General features: G+C 60.6%; 6 protein-coding genes across 6 annotated transcripts; all 6 read left to right on the top strand.

Annotated features, from left to right (window-relative positions):
- Nucleotides 1-1,337: 1,337 nt before the first annotated feature.
- Nucleotides 1,338-4,412, top strand: LINJ_06_0320 (conserved hypothetical protein; the record flags this gene model as incomplete). The annotated part of the gene is made up of 1 exon (XM_001463077.2): nucleotides 1,338-4,412. The coding sequence occupies one exon, from the start codon at nucleotides 1,338-1,340 to the stop codon at nucleotides 4,410-4,412; it is 3,075 nt and encodes a 1,024-aa protein (XP_001463114.2).
- A 594-nt stretch (nucleotides 4,413-5,006) lies between these two features.
- Nucleotides 5,007-7,040, top strand: LINJ_06_0310 (putative folate/biopterin transporter; the record flags this gene model as incomplete). The annotated part of the gene is made up of 1 exon (XM_001463076.1): nucleotides 5,007-7,040. One exon carries the CDS (start codon nucleotides 5,007-5,009, stop codon nucleotides 7,038-7,040), a length of 2,034 nt encoding a protein of 677 aa, XP_001463113.1.
- Nucleotides 7,041-10,911: 3,871 nt separating this feature from the next.
- LINJ_06_0300 (MYND finger domain-like protein) lies at nucleotides 10,912-11,421 on the top strand (the record flags this gene model as incomplete). Its single annotated transcript, XM_001463075.1, has 1 exon — nucleotides 10,912-11,421. One exon carries the CDS (start codon nucleotides 10,912-10,914, stop codon nucleotides 11,419-11,421), a length of 510 nt encoding a protein of 169 aa, XP_001463112.1.
- Nucleotides 11,422-13,708: 2,287 nt separating this feature from the next.
- Nucleotides 13,709-14,461, top strand: LINJ_06_0290 (putative ribonuclease H1; the record flags this gene model as incomplete). Its single annotated transcript, XM_001463074.1, has 1 exon — nucleotides 13,709-14,461. One exon carries the CDS (start codon nucleotides 13,709-13,711, stop codon nucleotides 14,459-14,461), a length of 753 nt encoding a protein of 250 aa, XP_001463111.1.
- A 2,161-nt stretch (nucleotides 14,462-16,622) lies between these two features.
- LINJ_06_0280 (conserved hypothetical protein) lies at nucleotides 16,623-19,190 on the top strand (the record flags this gene model as incomplete). Its single annotated transcript, XM_001463073.1, has 1 exon — nucleotides 16,623-19,190. One exon carries the CDS (start codon nucleotides 16,623-16,625, stop codon nucleotides 19,188-19,190), a length of 2,568 nt encoding a protein of 855 aa, XP_001463110.1.
- A 705-nt stretch (nucleotides 19,191-19,895) lies between these two features.
- Nucleotides 19,896-20,834, top strand: LINJ_06_0270 (conserved hypothetical protein; the record flags this gene model as incomplete). Its single annotated transcript, XM_001463072.1, has 1 exon — nucleotides 19,896-20,834. The coding sequence occupies one exon, from the start codon at nucleotides 19,896-19,898 to the stop codon at nucleotides 20,832-20,834; it is 939 nt and encodes a 312-aa protein (XP_001463109.1).
- Nucleotides 20,835-22,076: the final 1,242 nt, after the last annotated feature.

The following is a 22,076-nucleotide window of genomic DNA, read 5'->3' as shown; positions in this document are numbered from 1 at the left end:
TCGCAGAGCAGCGGGGAGAAGCTCATGGACAGGCATCCGCAACTGACTGCTCCCCATTTCTCTTCCAACTCCCTCGTCCTTTCTAGGAGGAAGAGGCATTCATGTACCGCTACAACTAACAAAACCACCGTCTTCCTCGTTTGCCTTCCCGGTGGCCGACGGTGCGCATCCACCTTCCCTGGATGTGCCTGCGACCCCACCGCTCTCTTCCGTGATGCCCCACCTCCTCTGTTTCCTTCTTTCGCTCCTCCCTTCCTCCCTCCCCACCTGTCCTTCTTCATTACTGGCGCACCCACACCCGCCGGTAGCGGCACGGACGCTCAAGCAGGCGCGCATAGCCCCTTCCCCTCCACACCCACATCCACACTTTGCCCGCGGGAAGCACGAGCAGGGAAGAGACACCACCTCCCTCCCTCTCCTCCTCCTTTGTGTTCTTTCGAATCCATCTACCCCGTCATTCTCTTTCCGCGCCCACGTGCGAGCACATTCGAGGGCGGTGTGAGGAGCGTGCGTGGTGTGCGTATGGGCACACGGCTCACCTCCCGCGTACAGCACAGAGGGCGAACGCAAAAAGGAAGTGAATAAGGACCGCCTCACATTTTTTTTTTTCAGTAGGGGAGGGGTGTAGAGACGCGCGCATCTCTCGGCTGCCTTTCTCCATGCCGTCCCCTCGTCATTTCTTTCGCTTTCGCCCCCCCCCTCTCTCTGTGATTTGGCACTCCGCCCAACTTGGCTCTCTCTCTTTTCGTTTTTCGTCTCTTGTTCAGCCCTTCCTTACTCCCTCCTCCTTCCCCCGACAGAGACGCGTGCATGTGCGCATCCGTGTGCGTGTGCCTTGTAGATCCCTCCCTCGCCCTCAGTCTCATTTTGGGGTCTCTCAGCCTTCCACTTCCTCCGCTGCCGGGAGCATACACGCATAGGCAACGAGTACACCTCTTTTTTTATATGTGTGTGTGTGCGTGTGACTAAACGCCTCTTGCGTGTAGACGCAGCCGCTCCCGACTCGATCGTGATCACACAGCCGCACCCGCACGCTGCCACAGGGACCGTCACACGTAAGCCCTTATCGACCGCGACAACCTCGTCTTTGATTGGCACCTTTACCTTTGCCCAGAGCCGCCGCCACTGCTATATCTATCCCCAGTCCTATTCTCTCTCGTCTTCTTTTCTTGCTAGAAGGTTTTCTATCCCTTTCTCTTTGGTTGGGTCACGCGGGCGTGTGCGTGTGCGCCGCTCGCGTGTCTCTGCACGTCTCCGCCAATCCATTACATCGCTCCACGTGTTGACTCAGTTTCTTCCATCTCTACAGTGCTGTGTGACAGCGACATTGACATGCCATGCCCGCCAGTCAGTGTATGCGCATCGCTGCATATCACGTGTCTACTAATGAGGCCGATGCGGACGAGTTGTACGCGTCTACAATTTCGACTGATCATTGCAGCAGTGACGATGAGAGAGCGCCGGACCTTGAGGTGGAGGCCAGCCCCCCTCAGCACGACGGCTCGACTGATGTGGAGGAGGTGAGAAGAGACGTGGACGCATCGTACTTCAGTGACTACGCAGGAGAAGCGAGGCGCGATGAACAGGCAGCGCTGCCGCCTCCACCGCCACTTGGCAGTGAGGTCGAGAAAGAGGGCGATGCATGCAGTCGAAAACTGCTTCCGCACCTCTGTAGCGATGACAACGGCGCGCAGGTGGTGACGGACGTTGTTGCGGAGGGGGATGCAGACGGCTTGTGCGATGTCGACTATGAGTCCATCATGGTGAACCATAGAAAAGATTCCTTCCCGGCGCCTGCGCTAACACTGGACGCTGCTGGCCATTCGGCTAAGATTATAGGGCCCTCCCCACCCCTGAAGAGTGGGGGAGGGCGCAGAAACAGCTGGCTCGACCCGCTGCGTGGCCTGTCCACACCGTACTCCAAGGATGCAGCTGCGGTTCACCCCAAGAAGCCACAGCTGCCGGAAGACGTGCTCATTCGGCGCCAAGTGCTACCACACACCCCTGCTCGCACGTCCGAGAGTCGCTTCGAGCGGCGGACCGACGCACTGCCCTACCACGGAGGATCTTCTTCGGTCATGGAGCGCGGGGGCACAGCGGCACCGTCGCCGCCACCAGTGTCAGAGCTGAACGGTGCCGCTTCCTGCATGGCTGATCAAGGCGCACGTGGATACCGACGAACGAACTATGCCTCGTCTTCTCGCGCGTCCACTCTGGCCACTATCGATGCAGTGCACGTGCTGCCACTCACAGATGTGCTGACGAACGGCAACCACAAAGGCTGCGACGGAGGAAAGAGGGCCTCTGCGGCTACACCGACAACACCCCCACGCGTGGCTCCGCGCGACTGTGACGCTCGCGTCTCGTTCTCGCCCGATGACACCAGTGCTGCCGCCAACTCGCCGCCCCCACGCCCTATTACCGTGACGGCGACGCCGCCCGCAGCGCAGCAGCAACGTGGAAAAGACACTCGCACGCCCACGATGCTCCCAGCCCTCGAGACCACGGCGCTGATGGGTCCACGGACGCGTGTGGTGCGAGACCGTCCGCCGCGCGGGGTACCACTGATTCTTCAGTGCACAGGCCACTACCCGACCCCAACGCGGACCATTCTTGTGGACGACACAATGATGGATGACGACGAGGGCGATGGGGAGGATACCGTGACAGCTGGTCTCCACACCAGCGTTTACAAGGAGACGGGTGACAGATCCGACCTCTCTTACTCTTCGTCCGTCTCAGTGGAGGGGGTGCTGTTGCTGAGAGGTGGAGGGCAAGGCGGTCGTTGTGGTCGTGACGCCTCGAACTGTTCACCCACGCCGAGCCCGGGCGTGCTCCACGGCCGCACCTGCCCAGTCGCTCGCTCCGGCAGCCCACTGGTCTCACTGACAGACGCACAGTTCATTGGGGGCGACCCAGCTACAGTGGCCTACCAGCACCCGGAGCCGAAGCCGCACCACCACGACCTCGATGCCTCGCCTTCTCTGTTACCTCCCAAGACATGGGAGGAGGAGGAGGAGGTAGACGCGGTGCCGGACTTGATCGACTTCAGCGTGCAAACCGAGGAGCTGGAGCCCAGCCGGCAGGATGAGTCTCTCATCTTGTGCGGGTACTCTGTAGAGCCGATTTGTGCCAGCCGCGGTGCAAGTGCTCCCCCTGAGGCCCGCCCTCGTCACCGAGTGCCGCCGTGTCAGCCCTTCTTCAAATCCAGCGCGATTGGTGCCACTGCGTCAGCTGCAGCGTTCTCAAAGAAGGGCAGAGAAGGGTGTGCGGCCTCGCAGGATGTGGAGCAACTGCAGGTGGAGGGGGAAGGCGCAGAAGAGGATTGGGCCTGGCCGCGAGGAGAGGCTTCATGGTTGCCACAGACCAGCCATCTCGAGCGTGAAGCGGTTCAGACGGTGCCGCGGGAATGGTTGCCTCGGACGTACACTCACCAGCCATCACGCGAGGCATATCGTGCTACTGGCTTTGATGACGACCTCCCACAAGCCTCAACTCCGAGTCTGCACGACGTGCGGTACCTGGTCGAATCTGTCCAGGAGGCGCCGGCACCTGGCCGCGGCTTCCACCCTCCACCGCGGATCATTGATGTGCCTTGCGAAGGAGCCGAGGTGCGAGGCGGTCGGAACTCCACGCTGTCCTTCCGTAAATCACGCCATGTCAACAATTCCGTTGAGTGTGTTCAAGCCACTCCGTTGTCGTCGAGCTCCGCCACTCGGTTTGATGAGCGCAGCTCGCTCACGCTGCAGCGAGAGCGGAGGAACGCCCTGCACACGCTGCTCGCGCGACAGATGCGCTCTCCAAGCAGCAGCAGGTGCACTACGACGTCACACGAGTACGCCGATGCGCGAGTGAGCGTGCGCTCCGCCCGGCTCATCGCGCCGGCGGCGGACTACGTGGCGACGCAGGAGCAGCTGCGGGGGCAGCGACTTGCAGCGGAGGAAGAGCGAGCACGACTGAGTCTGGTGCTGGACGTGTGCGAGGCAGTGCGGCCGCATGCGCGGGACCTGCTTCTCATGTTCCTCCTCCTCGTGGAGGAGTCGAACATGCGACGTCGCCATAGGAGACGAGGGCAGGTGCAACGTCGCAGCAACCCGACATCGGACCACGGCACTGCCTACAGCTCGCACCTTGACTCGTCGGTGTGGGAGGAGAGCCGAGTCACGTACGGCATGTGCGCCGAGGCGGTGAACTGCGTGCTGGAGAGACATGGTGTTACTAGGGTCCGTGCCACCCGAGAGTTGTGTCGCCGTGTGGTTGCCTGGTGCAAACACCACCACAGCGGCCATAGCCTGCCCACTCAGGGTGCGTCGCTGCTGGACTCGCTGCGTGGTACGGCGGATGACGCCTCTGTGGAGTACGCCACGTTTGTTTCCTCCGTGATGGAGTTTGCGGAGCAGTACCCGGGCTAGCGCGTGCAGACCGCGAGCGCGGGTGATTCGCCAGCTCTGTTCCGTTTGCTCGCACGGCAATTTTTCTTTTTGCTGGCTTCTGCGCTGCTCCATCTCTTCCTCTCTCTGTGCGTGTGCGTCGGTGCTGCAGAGTGATTATCGAGGTCCAGCCGCCACCTCAAGACACACACACACACACACACACCGCAGACACACCACCTTCTCTTTCTCGTGCACGTACGGGGCGAGCTCAGCAAGTGGGGCAAGGAGCACCTCCCCCCGCTCCCCGCTTCCCGTGCATCAAGTTCCCCCTCTACCTCTTCCATTCGCCCACCGCTGTCCCTCCACGCAATTGTCTCCTCCTTGTTTCTCTGCTTCTCACCCTTCCTTCGCCTACCTGATCTCCGGTGTTCTTCGCTCTCGGTCCTTCTTCGCTTTTTCGGGGTTCTGCTCCCTTTCTTGTTGTCGCGATCGCTGATCCCTTCCCACTCGCCACACACCAGTTTGTGTGTCTCTGTACTTCCCCCCCACCAACACCGATTCTCACGCACGCGGCATCCTCCCTCTCCCCCTCGCCGCCCTTTTCTCTTTCCCGAGCTCAACAAGCCTGCAGCCATGGCGGCCAACTACCGAGAAGACCGCGAGAAGGACAATGAGTTTAACAGCCGCCTTCGCGTAAACCTCTCTGCGATCGATGACATCGACAATGTGAATCAGGCTGATGACAAACCCGATGAGGCTGCCGGGGAGGAGGGCCACTACGTCCACCCCGATGCACGCGCGCTGTTCGAAAAGATGCCGTGCCTGGAGCGCATCCCGATCTTTGGCAAGAGTTGCCAGGGCTACGGCCCTCGGTGCACCTTCTCTCTGGGCCTCGTGTACTTCCTGAATAAGGGTGTCGGGTACAGCCTGATCAACTACGCGTGTTTCTCTATGTTCACCTCCCGCTTCGGCGTGTCGGGGGTGCGTTACCAGCGCCTGGCCAGCATTGCCAAGCTGGGCTTCTCCATCAAGGCCTTTGCCGCCATGACGTCCGACTCGCTGGCGATTTTCGGCTACACGAAGCGCTGGTACTGCGCGGCGGCCTGCATCGTTGGCGCCGCCCTCACTGTAGGGTACGGCTGCCTGCCGAAGAAGGAGTCCAGCGCTGACATCGCTGCCGGCTTCATCTTTCTCACGAGCTTCTGCATCGCGAACGTGGATATTCTCTCTGAGGGCCACTACAGCCGCCTCATGCGCCGTCGCCCCGCGTCGGGCCCCTCCCTCATCAGCTGGATCTGGTGGTTCATCCTGTCGGCGACCATCGTCGGTGCCGTTATCCAGGGACCGCTTTCGGACAAGGAACTACCTCAGGTGGGCCTGTTCATTGCCGCTGCGACGCAGCTCCTCAGCGCTCTCTTCTTTGTGTGGAACTGGTATGGCGAGGGGACGAACCGCGAGGAGCAGCTGGCAGATGCTCTGACACTGAAGAGGGAACTGAACCGCGCGCTGCGGGAGCGCCAGCTGGTGTCGTCGTTCCGGGCCACGGGCAGCGGCAAGGAGGAGGACGGCAAGGCGGACTCCGGACTCGATAAGCCCGTGTCGGCGGAGGCGGCTGCCTATTACAACGCTGAGGGGGAGCTGAACGGCGACTTCGCGCTTGACACGCTGCACGACGGCGGGGAGACGGCCGAGGACGAGGCCCCCGCGCTGAACATTGTGAGCTGCTGCGGCGGCATCGTGGAGATCAACAAGGGCGTCTGCATGCGCAACTGGCGCATCTTTGTGTACAGCTCACTGATGGCGTGCTCGGTGATCACCATGATGTGCGTCACCATCCTGGGCACGCGCTGGCAACTGCTGTACTCCTGCATCGCAGTGGTGTTGGCGTGTGGGGCTTGCGCCTTTTGGGCCCTGCCGTTTCTCATCGCCAAGGTGAGCATATACTTCTTCAGCTACGCCTTTCTGTACCTGCAGCTACCCGGCGCGCTGGACAGCTTCTACATGGCATCGAAGGAGTGCTACCCGGAGGGCCCGCACTTCTCATACGTCTTCTACAACACGATCGGTGCCGTTATTGGCAACCTGGCTGGTATCGCGGCTGTCGCTGCGTTCCCGTACCTTTTCTCGAAGCACAGCCTCCGCTTCACGCTCATGTTCACGTACTTCATCCAGGTGCTCGCCTCCGCCTTCGACATCATCATCGTGAAGCGCTGGAACCTATACATTGGCATCCCGGATCACGCCATGTACCTCTTCGGCGACGCCATTGTGTACGAGGTGAGCTACTACCTCGCCTGGATGCCAACGGTGATATTGCTGTCCCGCATCTGCCCACGCGGCTCCGAGAGCATGGTGTACGCGCTGGTCGCCGGCTTCGGCAACCTGGGCGCCTCCATGTCCAACACGGTGGGCTCCCTGCTGATGGAGTTTAAGTGGCCCATCACGACGAAGGACACGTGCGACTTCTCGAATGTGCCGATGCTGCTCTTGATTGGTCACATCCTGCTGCCGATGCTGATTGTGCCGCTGAGCTTTGTGCTGGTGCCGGCCGCGCGCATCTGCGACGACATCGACGTCAACGGCAACATCATCAAGCAAAAGGCGCGGTCGCTGCACCGCAAGCAGCGCCGCGAGCCTGGGGAGCCGATTAACGAGTTGCCTCCATAAAGGGTGAGTGTGCGAGGGCGACTGAAAGAGTGAGCGGCCACTTGCAGACATCCCACTTCCTTCTCTCCCCCTCTCCCCCCCCCTGCACACACACAGCGGCATTGGTGAGAAGACGCGAGGGTAGCTACGGTGGGAATGAATATGTGGGTGAGCGATGGGGCTGGTAGAGGGTTTGGCTAGCGCAAGAAGTGAAGGTGCCGAGTGTGACGACGGTCTGTTTCCACTTCCGCCTTCTTCTCCCTCACAGCGACCGCCATCCTCGACAGCCCGTAAAAGACCACCGTCTTCCCGTCTGTCTGTGCCTCTGTCTATCGCGTCAGACGCACGCACACACACACACACACACAAACACACACGCATACACTCCCTCCTCCTCTTTTTTCTTTTTATCTATGCGCGTCAGCGCACCGAAGCTTCAATTTTTTTTCCGTTTTCAGGACACTTCCTCTCCTCCCACTCCCTTCGCCCCAATCCCCTCCCCTCCCCTCGCACTCACCACGCCCGGGCAGACGAAGTTGCGTGCCTCCGAACGTCTTCTTTTCATGCTCTTGTGGCCGCTAAAGGGGGAACTCACGAATGTGGTCGTCGTCGTCACAGCCGTGCGCCAGCGACAGGAGCCGAATGGTCGCAGCAAAGCCAGTCCGCTTCTATGGAGGAGCAACGGCAGCCGCAGTCGCGGCAGGCGGGTGCATTGGGTGTACCGAATCGAAACTCTGCCGCAACGTGTGCCTTTTCGTCATCCGTTCGATGGCGACTCCCTCCTCCCGACCGTCGTCGGCACAGCGAACGCAGCGGCCCTGGTTTCCCTTTTGAAAGCAACAAGAGGAGGGGGAAGGTGAGGGGAGGAGGGCCACTGCGTCTCACGAGGCAAGAGGGAAGCCCACATGAGAATGATAGAGGGGCGTGTGTATGCACCATGATTGAGCGCGTTACGTAGAATACACCTACACACGCTCACTCACTCTCGAAAACCCACTAGGCAAGAGGTGACCAGCAGTAACACCGCAGCAGCTGCAGCGATCACCGGTATCACCACCGCCACTGCACCCTTTCCTCCCTCCCTCATCTTTTTCTTCGTTGTTTTCACCCTTTTTCTTGTTCAGCCTCTAGTGCTGTTTCTATTCTCTCTGTACGGTGTGCACGCAGGTGTGTGTGTGTGTGTGTGTGTGCGTGTGCGCCTCTCTCTCTGTGCTTTCTTCCGCCGATGACGACTGCTTGTTTTCTTATTTTACGACTCTCCTTTTCATCTTTCCATCCCATCACCCCCACGAACATGCATACGCACGCATGTACCGGTCGCTTCTCCGTTTCGTTGCTTGTTCGTTAGACGGAACGACGCATGACTGACTTGTGCACTTCTTCGCACCCACACACCCCCTGCGCCGAACGAAGGGCGCGTCTCTTTCCTGCTTCAACGCGGCATTCCACCACGAGCAAGTCGATAAGTTTGCACACACACACAAAACTGCAGCTCAACTATGTGGCACTGCGGCTACGTCCCTCTCATCTAGGACGAGCTGTCCGCCGTTGCATCGGTTTATGCGTCTAGCGTGCTCCTCTCGTCCCTTCTTCGCATACGTGTTGTGCGAGGGGCGCCAGAGGGTGACCTGGCTGCACTGCGCGTTCCGATTCAGGCGGGTCTCGTGCAGGGTCCTGCTCGATGGCGGAAAGCGGTGGCGGGCGTCGTGCGGGTGGTAGGGGGTGGTCTAGGTGCATGCGAGATGAGCCTCAGGGAGAATGTTGGCCAGCCTCGGGTCAGGGCCCTCTGAGGCACTGCATCCTGCCTGTGTGCCATGCTTCGACCTGGCTCGCTTAAAGTCGCGGCATTCCACAGTATGGTGCAGCGTCTCTTCGCATGGGAGTCTAGGGAAGGGGTGGCTCGCTGTCTTCATTTTGTCGTTTCCGTCGATATCGCCAGGGGAGGCGTCTCTGGATGTCTTGCCCTCACCTTTCTCGACAGGCGGACGCTGCCAGGAGCCCGTGGCGGCATGGGGCACTCCACCTTCTGCACCCACACGCCTGTCAAAGGCGTGTGGGTGTGTTGATCTTTGTGGAGTCAGCGACACGATTCCGTAGTGAGCTGGTGCCAATGCCATCATGACCGCACGTCTCTTCGGCATACCGCCAGTCCAGACCTGTCCTGCGGACACCGGGAGCGCCTCCCCCCACGGAGAGCAGATACGCGACCCTGATTTCAGGGGGTGCGGTGACTGCGGCATCAGGCGGGGGAGTGCGTGTGTTGTACACGTCGAACAGAAAAAAAATTCGCCTCCCTCCCTCTTGTACTCCCCTCTAATATACATTGACGTGTGTGGCGTGTGTCTCCGTTTTTCTTGCCCCCTTTTTCCCTTGTTGTCTTGTTCGAAGGCCACCGGCTGCTTATGGTGATGGTGCTGGCGGTCGCGGTGGGTTTGTCTCAGCGCCTGTCCACGGGTGCGTGTTTGTGGGTGCTGTCGGAGAGAGGGAATGCGTGAGAGGCGGACGAACAAGGGAAGGGGGGGGAGCTGAAGAGGGGAGGGGGGACGCAGAGACGGCTCGGACCTTCGTTGCAGTTGCATGAATGCAACTCGCTGATAGGGAAGAGCTGGCAGCAAGAGACTCAGACGCGCGCAGGCATTGTGCCATCTTAGGCGCGCTCTCTTGCCCCCCCCCCCACACACACACACACACTCCTCCTCTTTGCTGCTGTTTCTCCCTCCAATGTTCTCCTCCTCCGCTCTCGACACAGCGACACCCCATCGCGCATACACACGCGGACAAGCTAGGATGAGGGTTACTCTCACATTCTATTACATATGCGTATGCGTGTGCCCGTGTGTGTGCCGGGCGTTAATCGTCACGGTTAGCATCGTAAGCACCTCTGTTGCCTTCAACGGCTTGTCGCTTCTCTTCTCTTGCCTTCTCTCATGTCTTTCTCTCTTCTCTTGCTCCTCCCTTCTACGGCGCGTCTCTCTCTCTGCGTACGCATGTATGTGTGTATGCATAGATACGTATGGGGAAGGGTAGTCGCATCCGCATCAATACAGGCCCCTCTCCCACCTCCTTCTCCCTCTTTATACGCGCCTTTCGATCTCGTGCTCTTCGTTGGCCTCCACCACCTTGGCACACGCACTGCGCGTACGTCTTGCTTCCCCCGTTGTCGCATCTTCTCGCTTTACGCTTTTTGTGCTTGTCTTCCTACGGAACACCATCATCAACGGCCTACCACTTATATGTCTATGCGCTGTGCCTCTGTGCCTGTCTACCTGCTTCATCTGTCCGTGTGTGACGTGTGTCTGTGTGTGTGCCTCTCCTCCGTTGCACCCGATAGCATTTTTTTTTTGGTTGCTACCTCCCCACACCCTGCCCCTGCCCACGCGCGCGCCTGCAAGCGGGGAGGTAGAAGAAGGGTGACTAAAGAGAGAGGCATCGACCATCCACACCCACGACTCCAGGGGTCTACGGGGAGAAACTTCAAAGGAAAACGAGAAACAAAGCAGCTCCTCCTCAGCTCGGTGCTGGACGGGGTACACGTGCAGGTGTGACTCAGGTCCATTTCGCCCTTTCTTCTGGATGTGTGCTTGCCGCCAATACCAGCGCTGTTCCACCCCCTTTTTCATGGCCTTCCCCTCTTCTGCACGCTCTCTCTCCCGCATTGTCTGAGAGAGCTGCCGATGTCCTTCGCCAGTGAAGGGGTGTATGTTGCCATGCCTTCCATGAGTCGACCAGACCCCTGCTGATCTGCTGCCACTCTTGTCTCTCCTCCTTTTCCTCTGCGTCATTCTTCGCAACACCCACACACACCCCCACACCCACACGCACACACATATAACAACACAGGTGTCAACGTCATCCTTTTTCCAGGTTTCGTGCTAGCCTACCGCGCCTTCCGATGGTGCTTCACATCTACCATGCCGCCGTGGGGGAGAAGGAGTTTCAGTTTTCCACCAACATCAACAAGCTCACGCAGGAGACGTACGAGCTCGACGTTAACGAAGCCATCGAGGAGGTCAGCTCCACCATTCTCGAGCAGCTGACGGACGAGGATGCGCTCTGCTGCGTGTGCAAGGCAGCACCTGCGACACGACTGATTCACCACACGATGCTCTTTGCCGAGACCTTTCCTCCACGCGTGGAGGACCTGCCGCAGCCGGTGTGCAACTCCGCCAACTGCGAGGTAGTAGCCAAGTCGCGGTACTTGATGGACATGGAGGATGCCACCACAGCACAGGGGATGCCGAGCCCCAACGGCTGCTTTCATTGTCACAAGGGGGCGCGGGGTGCAGCGACAACGTCAGTACCGCTTCAGCGCTGCAGTCGGTGCAAGGTGGCCAAGTATTGCAGTGTCGAGTGCCAGAAGGCGGACTGGAAGGTGCACAAGCAGGTGTGTACCCCCGGGTAGGTGAAGAATGACGCAGAGGAAGAAGGGAGGATAGAAAAGGTAGACGCGGGCAGTGTCGACCGTCACGCGCGCGCGCCTCTCTCTGGTGGCCCCCTTCAGGTTCTTCTTGCCGCTTCTTGCTCTCGACGCCGCAGCGCTGCTGCTGCTGCTAACTGTTTCGACCCACTGCATCCCCCCCGCTCACGCTCATCGCACGGAGGGTCTGCTGTCTCCATGTGTGCGCACGTGTGTGCCGCTTTCGCTTCTGCAGAGTGCGCGTCACACACGTACACCCATGCCGTTTTCGCCCAGCCGCACATGAGAATACAGGTGCATAGCCTCGAAAAGGGCGGATGGAGGGGGTTGAGCAGCGATGACGGACGGACATGGGGGAAGGGGGGATAGGAGGATAGGGAGAGGGAGGGACAATCACATGAATCGCGTTCTGCTTCCTCCCCCTTCCCTCCCTCCCTCTCCTTCTCCAGCCCCTGTTCTTCATCATCACTCCACAACTCATCTATCGCTGCCGTATACATCTTGCATATCGCGGCATAAGCCGCCTATGTGTGTGTGTGTGCTGCATGCAGACAAGAAGACGGACTGGACAGTTGTTCAGCATCGCGCACCGGATCGCGTGCGGATGCGCCGAAGCGAGAAAACAAGCAAAGAAGGCCAGAGAAAGAGAGAACGATGCTGTGGTTCGTTTACGCGCACTTCTGAGTGTCTTGCCACACGAGCATACACATGGTGTGGGGAGGCGAAGCAGGTGGCAGATGACCTAGGATGGTAAGGAGTAGTGCACTGCTCTAGCGCAAAGCCATTGAGCGGGGACTACACCGCAACAGCATGCACCCCCCCTCTATCTGGGCGTGCACGTTTCCATGCGTGTGCGCACATGTGCTCTTGTTTTTCTACTTTCGCTGAGCATGCCTCGCGCCGCAAGAACCTCCTTGGCTACGCCATCCACTATGTACTTCGCTTTCCCCCTCTCTACGCATCATCGACACACATACACACACACACACACACACACACACACACACACACACACACGCCTTCGTCTCATGGGCTACGTGTGCACATCAAATCTGCAGTACAAGCCGATCACAGAAAACACAAGTGCGCCCAAGAGGGAGGGCGGTGCAAAGCAAGATCCAGTCGCCTCACGGAGTACAGGCCTTAAGCAACACCCGCTGCTCCCCTCCTCTCCTTCCCGTGGTACGTACGCATCACTTCCCTCCCCCCCGGCGACTTCTTCGGCTGCCTCTCGTACAAGCAGCGCGATACAGGTTCACATACACATAAACACATATGTGTACGAGCGCGGAGCAGAGAGTGCCGTTTTCTTTGGTCTTGCTTATCGTGCTACTCTGCCGTTTCAACGTTGGGCTTGCCACTGCCTCGGTGCTCATCGCCACCGTACCAAACAGCGCCTCAGAACCCGCTCCCCTTCCCCCTCTCCGGCTCCGCCGTGTCTTCCCTTCGGAAAGTGCCGTACGCTGTGCATGGGTCTTTTCGCTCTTTGTTGGCGTGCCCACCTCCCCTTTTCATCGCTCTCCTCACGTGGGGCTCCGGTCACGAAAGACTACGTCACGTGCCGCGACTGCAGCTTCTCCGTGTCGTATCGTGCGCTTGCCTCGTCACTCGGTCTCTCCTCCTACCCCAGCGCGGCTCTCCTGGGCAGGGCAGACTAGAGGAGGCCGGGAGGGGACATCGAGGGCGTGCAGGCCGCATGTGAAGCAGGCATCTGAGCGTGAGACGGGGGGGGAGACTGGCTTCGATCCAATCGTCGCGTCAGGCAAGCTGGAAGGCCTGCAGAGCTTCTTGTCCGTCACCTTAGCCTCTCCCAGCGGCAAGCATTGCCACCGCCGCCGCCGTTCCTGCTAATAACACCAGCGTATCCTTTACGTTTCGCATGAAGCCGTCCTTCTACGCTGTGGCCGTCGGCAAAACACGTGGCATCTACTCAACGTGGGCTCAGTGCTCTGAGCAGGTGACGGGGTATCCAGGAAGCATCTACAAGGGCTTCCGGACTTTGGACGAGGCCCGAAGCTTCTTGGCCGCTCATCCCTTGCCCTCCACTGGCTCCGCCGTGAGCCTTGGCGGCGCCAGCAGCAGCAGTGTCGCTTCCCCGTATCCACCCAGTCGCGACCATGCCGCACTCGGAAGCAGCTATTTCAAGGGGAGGCTGAAGCGAGAGACGAGGGACGACCTCTTGGCGGGTGAAGAATCGGTGGCAGCGCGGCAGGCACGACGGCGCCGCGCGGATCATGCACAGATTGCCGTCGCTCCTCCTGCATCGTCCTCTATGTCGACCTCTCTCTCTGCAGCGACTCCCTCGACGACAGCCTCGAAGCCGCTTGCCACCACCACCACGACCAGCTCACCTGGGGCTTTCGAGGTGGTTTACGTGGACGGTGCGTGCAGCCACAATGGAACTTCCCATGCGCGGGCCGGATACGGCGGTTACTACGGCTCCATGTCAGATCCGCGCAACTTCTCGTGTCCGGTGCCGCTGACAGAGTCGCAGACGAACAACCGTGGAGAGGTGCGCGCCGTCATACACGCGATTGTTCAGGCTTTCGTCGATGCTGGCGCCCCTGCAGATGCGCTGGAGGCGACCCACCTCGTCGACCCGTCGGCGTGGCCCCTCGTCAACCTCACACGACCACTGCCACATCTCATTATCTACACAGACAGCCGCTATGTTATCGACGGGCTCACCCGGTACGCGAAGAAATGGGTGCAGAACGGCTTCTTGCTGTCGACGAATGAGCCGGTGCAAAACCAGGACTTGTGGAGGCAGCTGATCCGGCTGCGCGACCGGTACAACACGCTTTACGCGAGGCAGCAGCACGACCAGCAGCGCGCGCGTCAATGGGGTGACGGGCACCACAACGAGGCAGACCTTGCAGAGCCGGTACGGTACACGTGCCAGAACACCCTGAACGACAAGAGTGAGGGCGTTGAGCTGATTCACGTGCGAGGTCACTCGAAGGTTCACGGTAACGAGATGGCTGACTCGCTGGCGGTGATGGGGTCTCGACTGCACAGATCGTAGCGCGGTGCGTGCGTGCGTGTGCGTAGACGCAGAGGTACCCGTGACGTATGCGTGACACAGAGAACGCGAGGTAACAGCTGTATGTATGCGCAAACGACTACACAAGAACACGCACCTGTGTTGGCGCCCCGCTCGCTGCGCACGAGCGTTCCTTGCAAGCACACACACACACCCTCAGCGACATACCCGAGGCGCTTCTTCCATGCTTTGCCGGACGCTGCGCCACCCCCTCCCCGAGAGGTCACCCGTCGCGTACCATCTCTTTGCTGATCACAGTCGGCATCGGCCCTTCTCACCCCTCCGACTCCTCTTACCCACCACTCTTCAGCACCGCATGCATCCTGCTGTCCGACCTGCGTCTCTGCGTGCTTCGCTACTTTGCCGTCAGCTCCTCTGTCGGTCGCGGCTTCTCCACTCCGCTTTCGTGGCGCGCCGTCCGAAGTTACCCCGCATGCACACGGCTACCTGGCACAGCGCCGATATCGCAAGGTCACAGGTGACAGAGAGAGTGCCACGCGGTGCAGCCACCTAAACACACGCACACGCTTCTATCGCTATCCCCTCGACGTGTACACGATGCATGCTAGTAGAAGCTGTTGGCGACTGCCCGTTGCTGTAAGACGGGAGGCCTGCGTGGCTCATGGAGGTGGATGCCGGGCACTGGCGCCGTTGACGAACTTCTCGAGGCTGCTGATTCCGGTGATGCATGTGCTGCTTCTGGGGGCACTGTTGCTGACGCAGTCGGGCAGCTTGGCCGTTGCAAAGAGGTCTAGGACATCGTCGTCATCCTCTTCCTCTGCTCCCGTCTCAGGAGACCTGCAGACACTGCACACCGTCACGAGCTGTAGCGAGTGCACCATCAACGCATCGCAGCGATGGTGCCCGACAACGATGCGGTGCTACTCGGCGAGCGACTGCAAGTGTGAGGGGCAAACACCGTGCATCGACCTCAACACGTGCTTCTACGGCAGCCGACCCACCTGCCGTGAGTGTGTCGAAAGCGGTGGGGTATACTGCCGCGCTGGCGAGAAGTCCGTCGCCGCGACGACAGCAACAGCTGAGCCTGTCTCACATAAGCCCTTGATTCGGTGCTACGCCCCCACCGCCGCCAGCCCTTTCGCAAGAGCAGATGTGGGGGGCAGAGGGGCGCGGTCTCCTCTCAGCTCCGCGGTTGTTGCTGCACTGGACGCAGCGTTGCTCACCTGCTCGAACGCCACCTGTCGCGGCGGCCACTGCATCGTTGCGGCGGCCGAGTGCCCCGCCGAACTAGTGGACCCTCTCACACGATGCTACGAGGTGATTGGCACTGTACTGATGACGATCTTGATGCTGCTGGCGGCGCACAGTATCTGGCTGCTGTGGTCGAGGGCGAGGGGCTTTTGAGGTGCGCTGAAGGAAGAGGCTGCCTCAGTCGTGGTCGAATGTTCGACGTGTCTCGGTGGTAGAGTGCTGGAGAAGCTCCCTCCACAAAGTGGAGTGGGGTCTGCACGCCCCCCCCCTCCCCCCGCTCTCTGGCTGCTGCTGTTGCTGTGTAGCTGCTCCATGCAAGCTCAAAGACAACCACACATACACAAACACACACGAATGAACGACTTGGGCAGACTCTTGTACACGTGCATGTGCTTGTCCCCTCCTGCGATGCTGCGAATGCACCCAAGGCTGGGAAGGAAGGGTGTCTACGCCGGTGCGTGTGCACCATCGTCGATATCACCCACGCCATCTGCCCATCGCGGTCTTCTCCTGCGCCTCCGCTCTCCTGTGTTTTCATGTCCATTTCGTGGTGCAGTGGTAACTTCCCATTGTCTTTCGGTTTTCATCCTCTGCAGCTGCTCCTCACGGCTTCCGGGCGGAGCCCAATCGACACACGCCCACGCATAGAGGGAGGCTGACGCAGTGACACCACCACAGAAGTGTGCGGCACACGCGTCCACCAGTGTCTGCGTCTGTGTGTGTGTGCACACGCACTAGGCCCCTCCCCCCGTTCATAGACCTTCACTAGCGCTACGTACACACAGACACCCCTACATCGATACAGAGAAGGACCGAGTGAGTGAGCGGTGCATCGACTACGGCTTTCATCTCCCTTGCGTTACATTCTTTGCCGATTGTGCGCAGCTGCGCTGCCCTCCTCTCTGGCCTCTGCCACAGTCCCCGCCCGCTGATGTGGGTCGTCCTCTTTCACGACACGCCGCACTTTTGGTTGGTGGGCGGGGAGTCCTACCGAGTCGGCAAGGCGAACTGCCACGTCGTCATTCAGGATGACCGCAGCATCAGCCGCACCCACCTCACCATCACCGTAGGCTTGCAGTCGTCCACGGCGGCCCGTGATGCCAAGGAGTGGGCCCCACAGCCCATTTCGCTGCTCGACTCATCCACCTACGGCACCGCCATTGTAGCATGCGGAGAGGATGCCGACGACGCCGAGACACTCGACGACACTCCACATAACGGAGGTGATAGCCGTGCCGGCGGTGCCGGGGCTGCGACGTCACCTGCTCCAGAGATGGGTGTTCTCGGCTTTTGCTACGCCCCCGCCGCAGCCGCTGCAGCAGCGGCAGCCCGCAAGCGGCAGCGCTCCGGATCGACCTCAGGCCGCGGGGCACCCCAGCCTGCCCTGCATCTGACCAAGCAAGTCCCTTGCCATGTGCCGGTGCATCGCTCCTCCTGGCATCAGTTCACCATTTACCTAGGTCATCATGGCGCTGCGCTGAAGCTGGTGTGGCTAGACGTGTCGGCCCTGTGCGAGGATGTCGACGCGGAGGTGCAGCCAAAGCTGTTGCACGCGCTGCACTGCTGCGGTGTGCGGCAGGAAACCGTCTCTGGCAGCACCCAAGCCTTGAGTGCGACCGAGACACAAGGCAGCGCTGTGGGACGCTCGCGCATCGACGGCAGCGGCCTTTCCCTGAGCCAGCGGTCAGCGGTTGCAGGCACGCCTTCGGCGACTCCGTCTCCCACTGTCGTGACCGCTGCGGCTGCGGCTGCTGGCGAAGCAGCGCTCTCCTCACGCGTTTTACGCTGCTACAACACGGTGAGCTTTCTGGTGACGAGCACGGTGCAGCCCTCGACCGCGGTCGTCGCGATGCTCTGCAGGGCTGTGCCTATCGTCACCCCCGACTTCTTCATGGCCGTTTGTGACCGCGCCTCGCCGCAGATTCCGCTGCCCGATCCGTCGCGCTACTTGCCGCCCCTGTCTTCGTGGTGGCGTGACTTCCTGACGCACGTGCGGCCGTCAGCCGGCGAATCGCGCCCCTGTGAGGGCGACGCCTCGGTGACCGCGTCCACTCTCACACACCTCTCCACCACGGTGACATCGGTGGCAGGCGAGTCAGCCGCTGCAGCTGCCGCGGCGTCGCACCTGCGCTACTTCGCCCCACACCCGCAGCGCCGAGAGCTGCTTAGCGGTATCACCTTTGTCCTCCTCCAGTATCCGCTGTACGAGGAGGTGCTGAGCTACCTCGACGGCACTGGCGCCCGTGTGGTGTGGGAAGATGGCGGTATTGGCGGCCTCTCAGCCCCGCTCTGCGCGTCCACCTCGTCCTCGCGAGCGGCGCTTGAGGCGCTACAGTCATTTTTCGTGCGCCATCAGCGGCATGTCCTGCTCTTCAACGAAACAGAGCCGCTGCTGCCATGGCCGGGGTGCGTGGATGTTGTGCGGCACGGCCTGAGCCTCTGCAGTGTCGAGTACGGCACGCTGATCGAGGCGATTGTGACAATGCGGCCCTTGCCGCTGCCCCCCTACCCGGCCGATGTGCAGATGCCGCAGACCTTCGAGGAGGTGGAGGCTCGCGTGGCGGCGGCGACGGCATTGGTATCCACCCCGCCCGCGGCCACGGCGCAGGAGGCGGCGGAGGAGCACACGCAAGACAGTGATGAGGAGGGACGCCGGACTGATGCGCAGCCGCTCTTCCCAGAGCTGGTGCAAGGCAGCGACGCCGGCGTGGGCCGTGGTGATATGCGCGACACTCGTGTCCATCGAAGGCCACGCAAAGAGGACGTAGACGGGTGGGTGAGCTTCGAGCGGCCCGCCACCATTGCACCCATGCCCGCGGGGCTCTCAACGGACAACAAGCCCAACGGCAGTGCCGCTGTGCGCACAGTGGAGTTGCTTGTGGGGCCCTACTCCTTGCCTCCCTATCCCTGCTTCGAGGACGCCAGCGCCGCCTCCGCTGATGCGAGCGCGACTGCCGCTGCCGCCGTCGGGTTTGCACGCGGGGCGAAGCTCTTTGTGAAGCAGGCACTTCCTCCTCCTGAACCACTGGTGGAGCTTGAGGAGCACCGCCCTCGGCGTCAGCTGGCGGCCAGCATGCTGACAGCTCGCGTGCCCACGGTGGACGCCGAGAATGTCGTGCCAGAGCAGGTGGTGATGGGCAACGGCGGGCTGGCGAGTCGCGTTGCGGAGACGACCAATCCTGCCTTTAACACCTTCGACACCGTTGCGCACCATGCATCTAGCAGGCGGAGGGGAACAACTGCACGACGGGGAGGACGCGGTGGCGGCGCTTCTGCTGCAGCAGCCAGGACACCTGCCAATCGTCTTCCCCGCGGCGGCATGGCACGCGCAGCGAGCCGTCGTCCAGCGGACAACATCGTGCTTGTGGAAGACGAGGAGGACATGACGGCAGGGTCTGTCGGAGCGACTGCCACGCGCGTTGGTCGTGGCGGGGACGTGTCTGCCTCGGCTGCAGACTCGGCCGCGTTTCACATATTCGACATTGACGGGATCTTCTGAGAACGCCCGTGTCTGTCCCTCTTTGTGTGTGCGTGAGCGTATCATCGGCAACGGCGGCAAAACCAAAAAGAACTGTTGCCGCCTATGCTCGCTGCGGGCCGTGACACTGCCAGCGGTGTATAGAGGAGAGGGGAGGAGAGGAAAGGGGGGGAGGGAGGCGGCGGCTTCATCACCTCCCTCCGCACGTGTTACGCAGTGATCCACACAAGGAGGGAGGGGGCGAACGGAAAGATTGAGGCGCCTGCCACCCCCTTCTCTGTGTGCCATCTCCATCTCTTCCTCTCTCTCGGTCTCTCCTCGGGTGTATATGCACACTTCTGCCTACTCCTTGTCCCCATCATTGGCCACGATGACCTTCTCCTTTGACTCTTATTCGGATGCTTGCATGACACCACCATCGCTCATCAACGCCTACCACACGCACTCACGCCCGTGCATGCCCAAGAATGCACCGTCGATTCTCGCCACTTTCGGCAATCACATCCATCAACGCGCGCGCGCACGCACACACACACACACACATACATACGTACATCTATATAGCCGTGCGCGTCTTCAGGCACGTGTAACAACTCTTCCCTTTTCCCGCCCGTCTTCCGCCTCTGCGTGTCTCCGCGTTTGCTTGTATTTTGTACCATTTCCCACTGCACCGAACTGCGCACACGTGCACATCACATCATCCGCTCCTTTCCTCTCCCCCTAGGTATGGACTCGACGTACAGGGAGCCAAGCAGCGCCGCCGTGCCGACCAGCTACGCGGTGCTGAGCCTGCCGAGCAAGGCGACCATGCGCCGCAAAGGCTACAACCCGGATGAGGCGAACTACAACGGCGGCCTTGCCACGCACCCGCTCGCCACCTGGAAGACGTTCAGCCTGCCAGACGGGTGCACGTACAAGGATGCCGTGTCGGCGGTGCAGACGGCCAACGCGAAGCCGTGGGGACCGATCAAGATCCGCCTCAACTTCTCCGATGGCCGGTACGAGCAGTTTGAGCGGGTGGCGCCGTCCGTCATGGACTCGCTTCAGAGCACCACGACGTACAGTCCAAATGATGTCTTCAAGGCAGAGACGCTCTCGCTCTCGACGATGCGCCGCACGCAGCAGCAACCGCGCCTTCGCCCGCTGGTGGACAAGCGCGGCCGCCACCTTAGCAGCAAGCCCATCCCACGCACCTTCGCTCCAGAGGAGCTCTACAAGAACTGCCCCCCGCCGGTGTTGTGCCAGCCCGGCTATGACTTCACTCCGATCAGCTACAACACGTTCCTGCTGAATCCGCAGGACCCGCCGCACGGGGTCCGCAACGTGCAGAGCAATTTCATGCACAGCAGCTGCGACTACCGCCCGCGCTCGTACCTCCGCCCGGAGGAGGCGACGGGGACCTCGCACGCCAGCCGCCACTGCCACTGCAACGAAGTGTTTCAGGTCGGCGACCACACGATGGACTTCGCGTGCGAGGGGACGACGGTCGACCACCGAAACCGTCTCGTGAAGAAGGATTACTCGCCGATTGGTACGTCAAAGGCGAGCTCCTCCATCGTTGGCCGCCGCCACGCCTGCAAGCCGCGCTTCGGCTGTACGGGAGTGGCGGACAGCGAGACCGTCGCTGCCGCGGCCGCCCCAGCAGCCGACGAAGAGACGGCGTAGGAGTATGTATTCGGCTGTTAAAGGCAGAGGTGGGCGACGGTGTGACGCCTGTGGATGTGTGTGTGTGTGTGTCTCCCGCTCTCCCAGATCGTGAGTGTGCGTCTGCGCGGCTCGGCTTTGTAGATGCTGTTCTCTGTGTGTAGGAGTGTACGGATGAGACAGGCTGTGATCCTTCTCTGTTGTACGGTGTGCACCGCCGCCGCCTCCCGCCGCGGTTTGCTCTTTCTTCGTCTCTCACTTCTCTGCGCCGTCACAGCCGCTGTCACCTCGTGTCGCCTCTTCTTCTCCTTCATACTCGTACTGCCAGGAGCGCATGCGCGCGTGCACACACACACACACACACACACATACATCCACAGTGAGAGAGGGAAAGGGGTGATAGCCTCCTTGGCTTGCTGATGTACAGTCGTTATTTGGTCTTCTCCATCTTGTGTATTTTTCCCGCCCGTTTTTTCATGCGTTTTACACCCCGGAGATCGCCTGCTCTTCGCGCCCGTGCAGCACGCGCGTTGGCCGCCCTCCCCGTTGCCGTGCCGCTTTCTCGGTCTTCCTCTTCGTGACGTGTGTGCGTGCGTGGACCGCAGAGAGAGACAGGTGCGCCAGCGACACGCGTCTAAGAGATGGGGATCGGGAGAACGAGACGCGATCCAAGTCTTCACGCGCGTGCATGTGCGTCGACATGGGACGTTAAGCAAGGCAGCATATACATATACATTTGTGTTTTGTATGTGTGTGTATCTGTATATGTAAAGTTGTCCTCCGAGATCCACAAACAGCAGCAATGACGGAGGCAACAGGGAAAGCACATGGCAGCATCCGAGTTGAAACAACTGGAGAGACGGACTGATGTCTGTGTGTCTGCGCGTGTGTATCCGTCCATGTGCCCCTAGGTGGATGCACACAGACTGACACACCCATACACGCACACGTATACGCGGGTAGAGGTGGCCCTCTGCTACCCTGTACCTCCCCTCTATACGTGCGCGTGTACTTTGTGGAGAGGCGGCGATACCACGCTGGGTAACATCAACGTGCTCGGCTACACAGCCTCCCCTCCTACCCTCTCATTGCGTCACTTCCCTCGGTGACGCCTGGCATCGTGATGCAATCTCCGCCTCACCCATCTTAAATGGACGCCTCGCGATCGACTCATGCGCCGCCACCACTGTCATGACGCATCCCTCCTCGTCCCTGCCTGCTAATTCGCACCATCACCACCACCACCTTCCTTCGTCTTGCATG

Source organism: Leishmania infantum, chromosome 6 (genome assembly GCF_000002875.2).
Source record: "Leishmania infantum JPCM5 genome chromosome 6".
NCBI lineage: Eukaryota > Euglenozoa > Kinetoplastea > Trypanosomatida > Trypanosomatidae > Leishmania > Leishmania infantum.
Note: the sequence above shows the minus strand (reverse complement) of the source record. Positions and strands in the feature narration are given on the sequence as shown.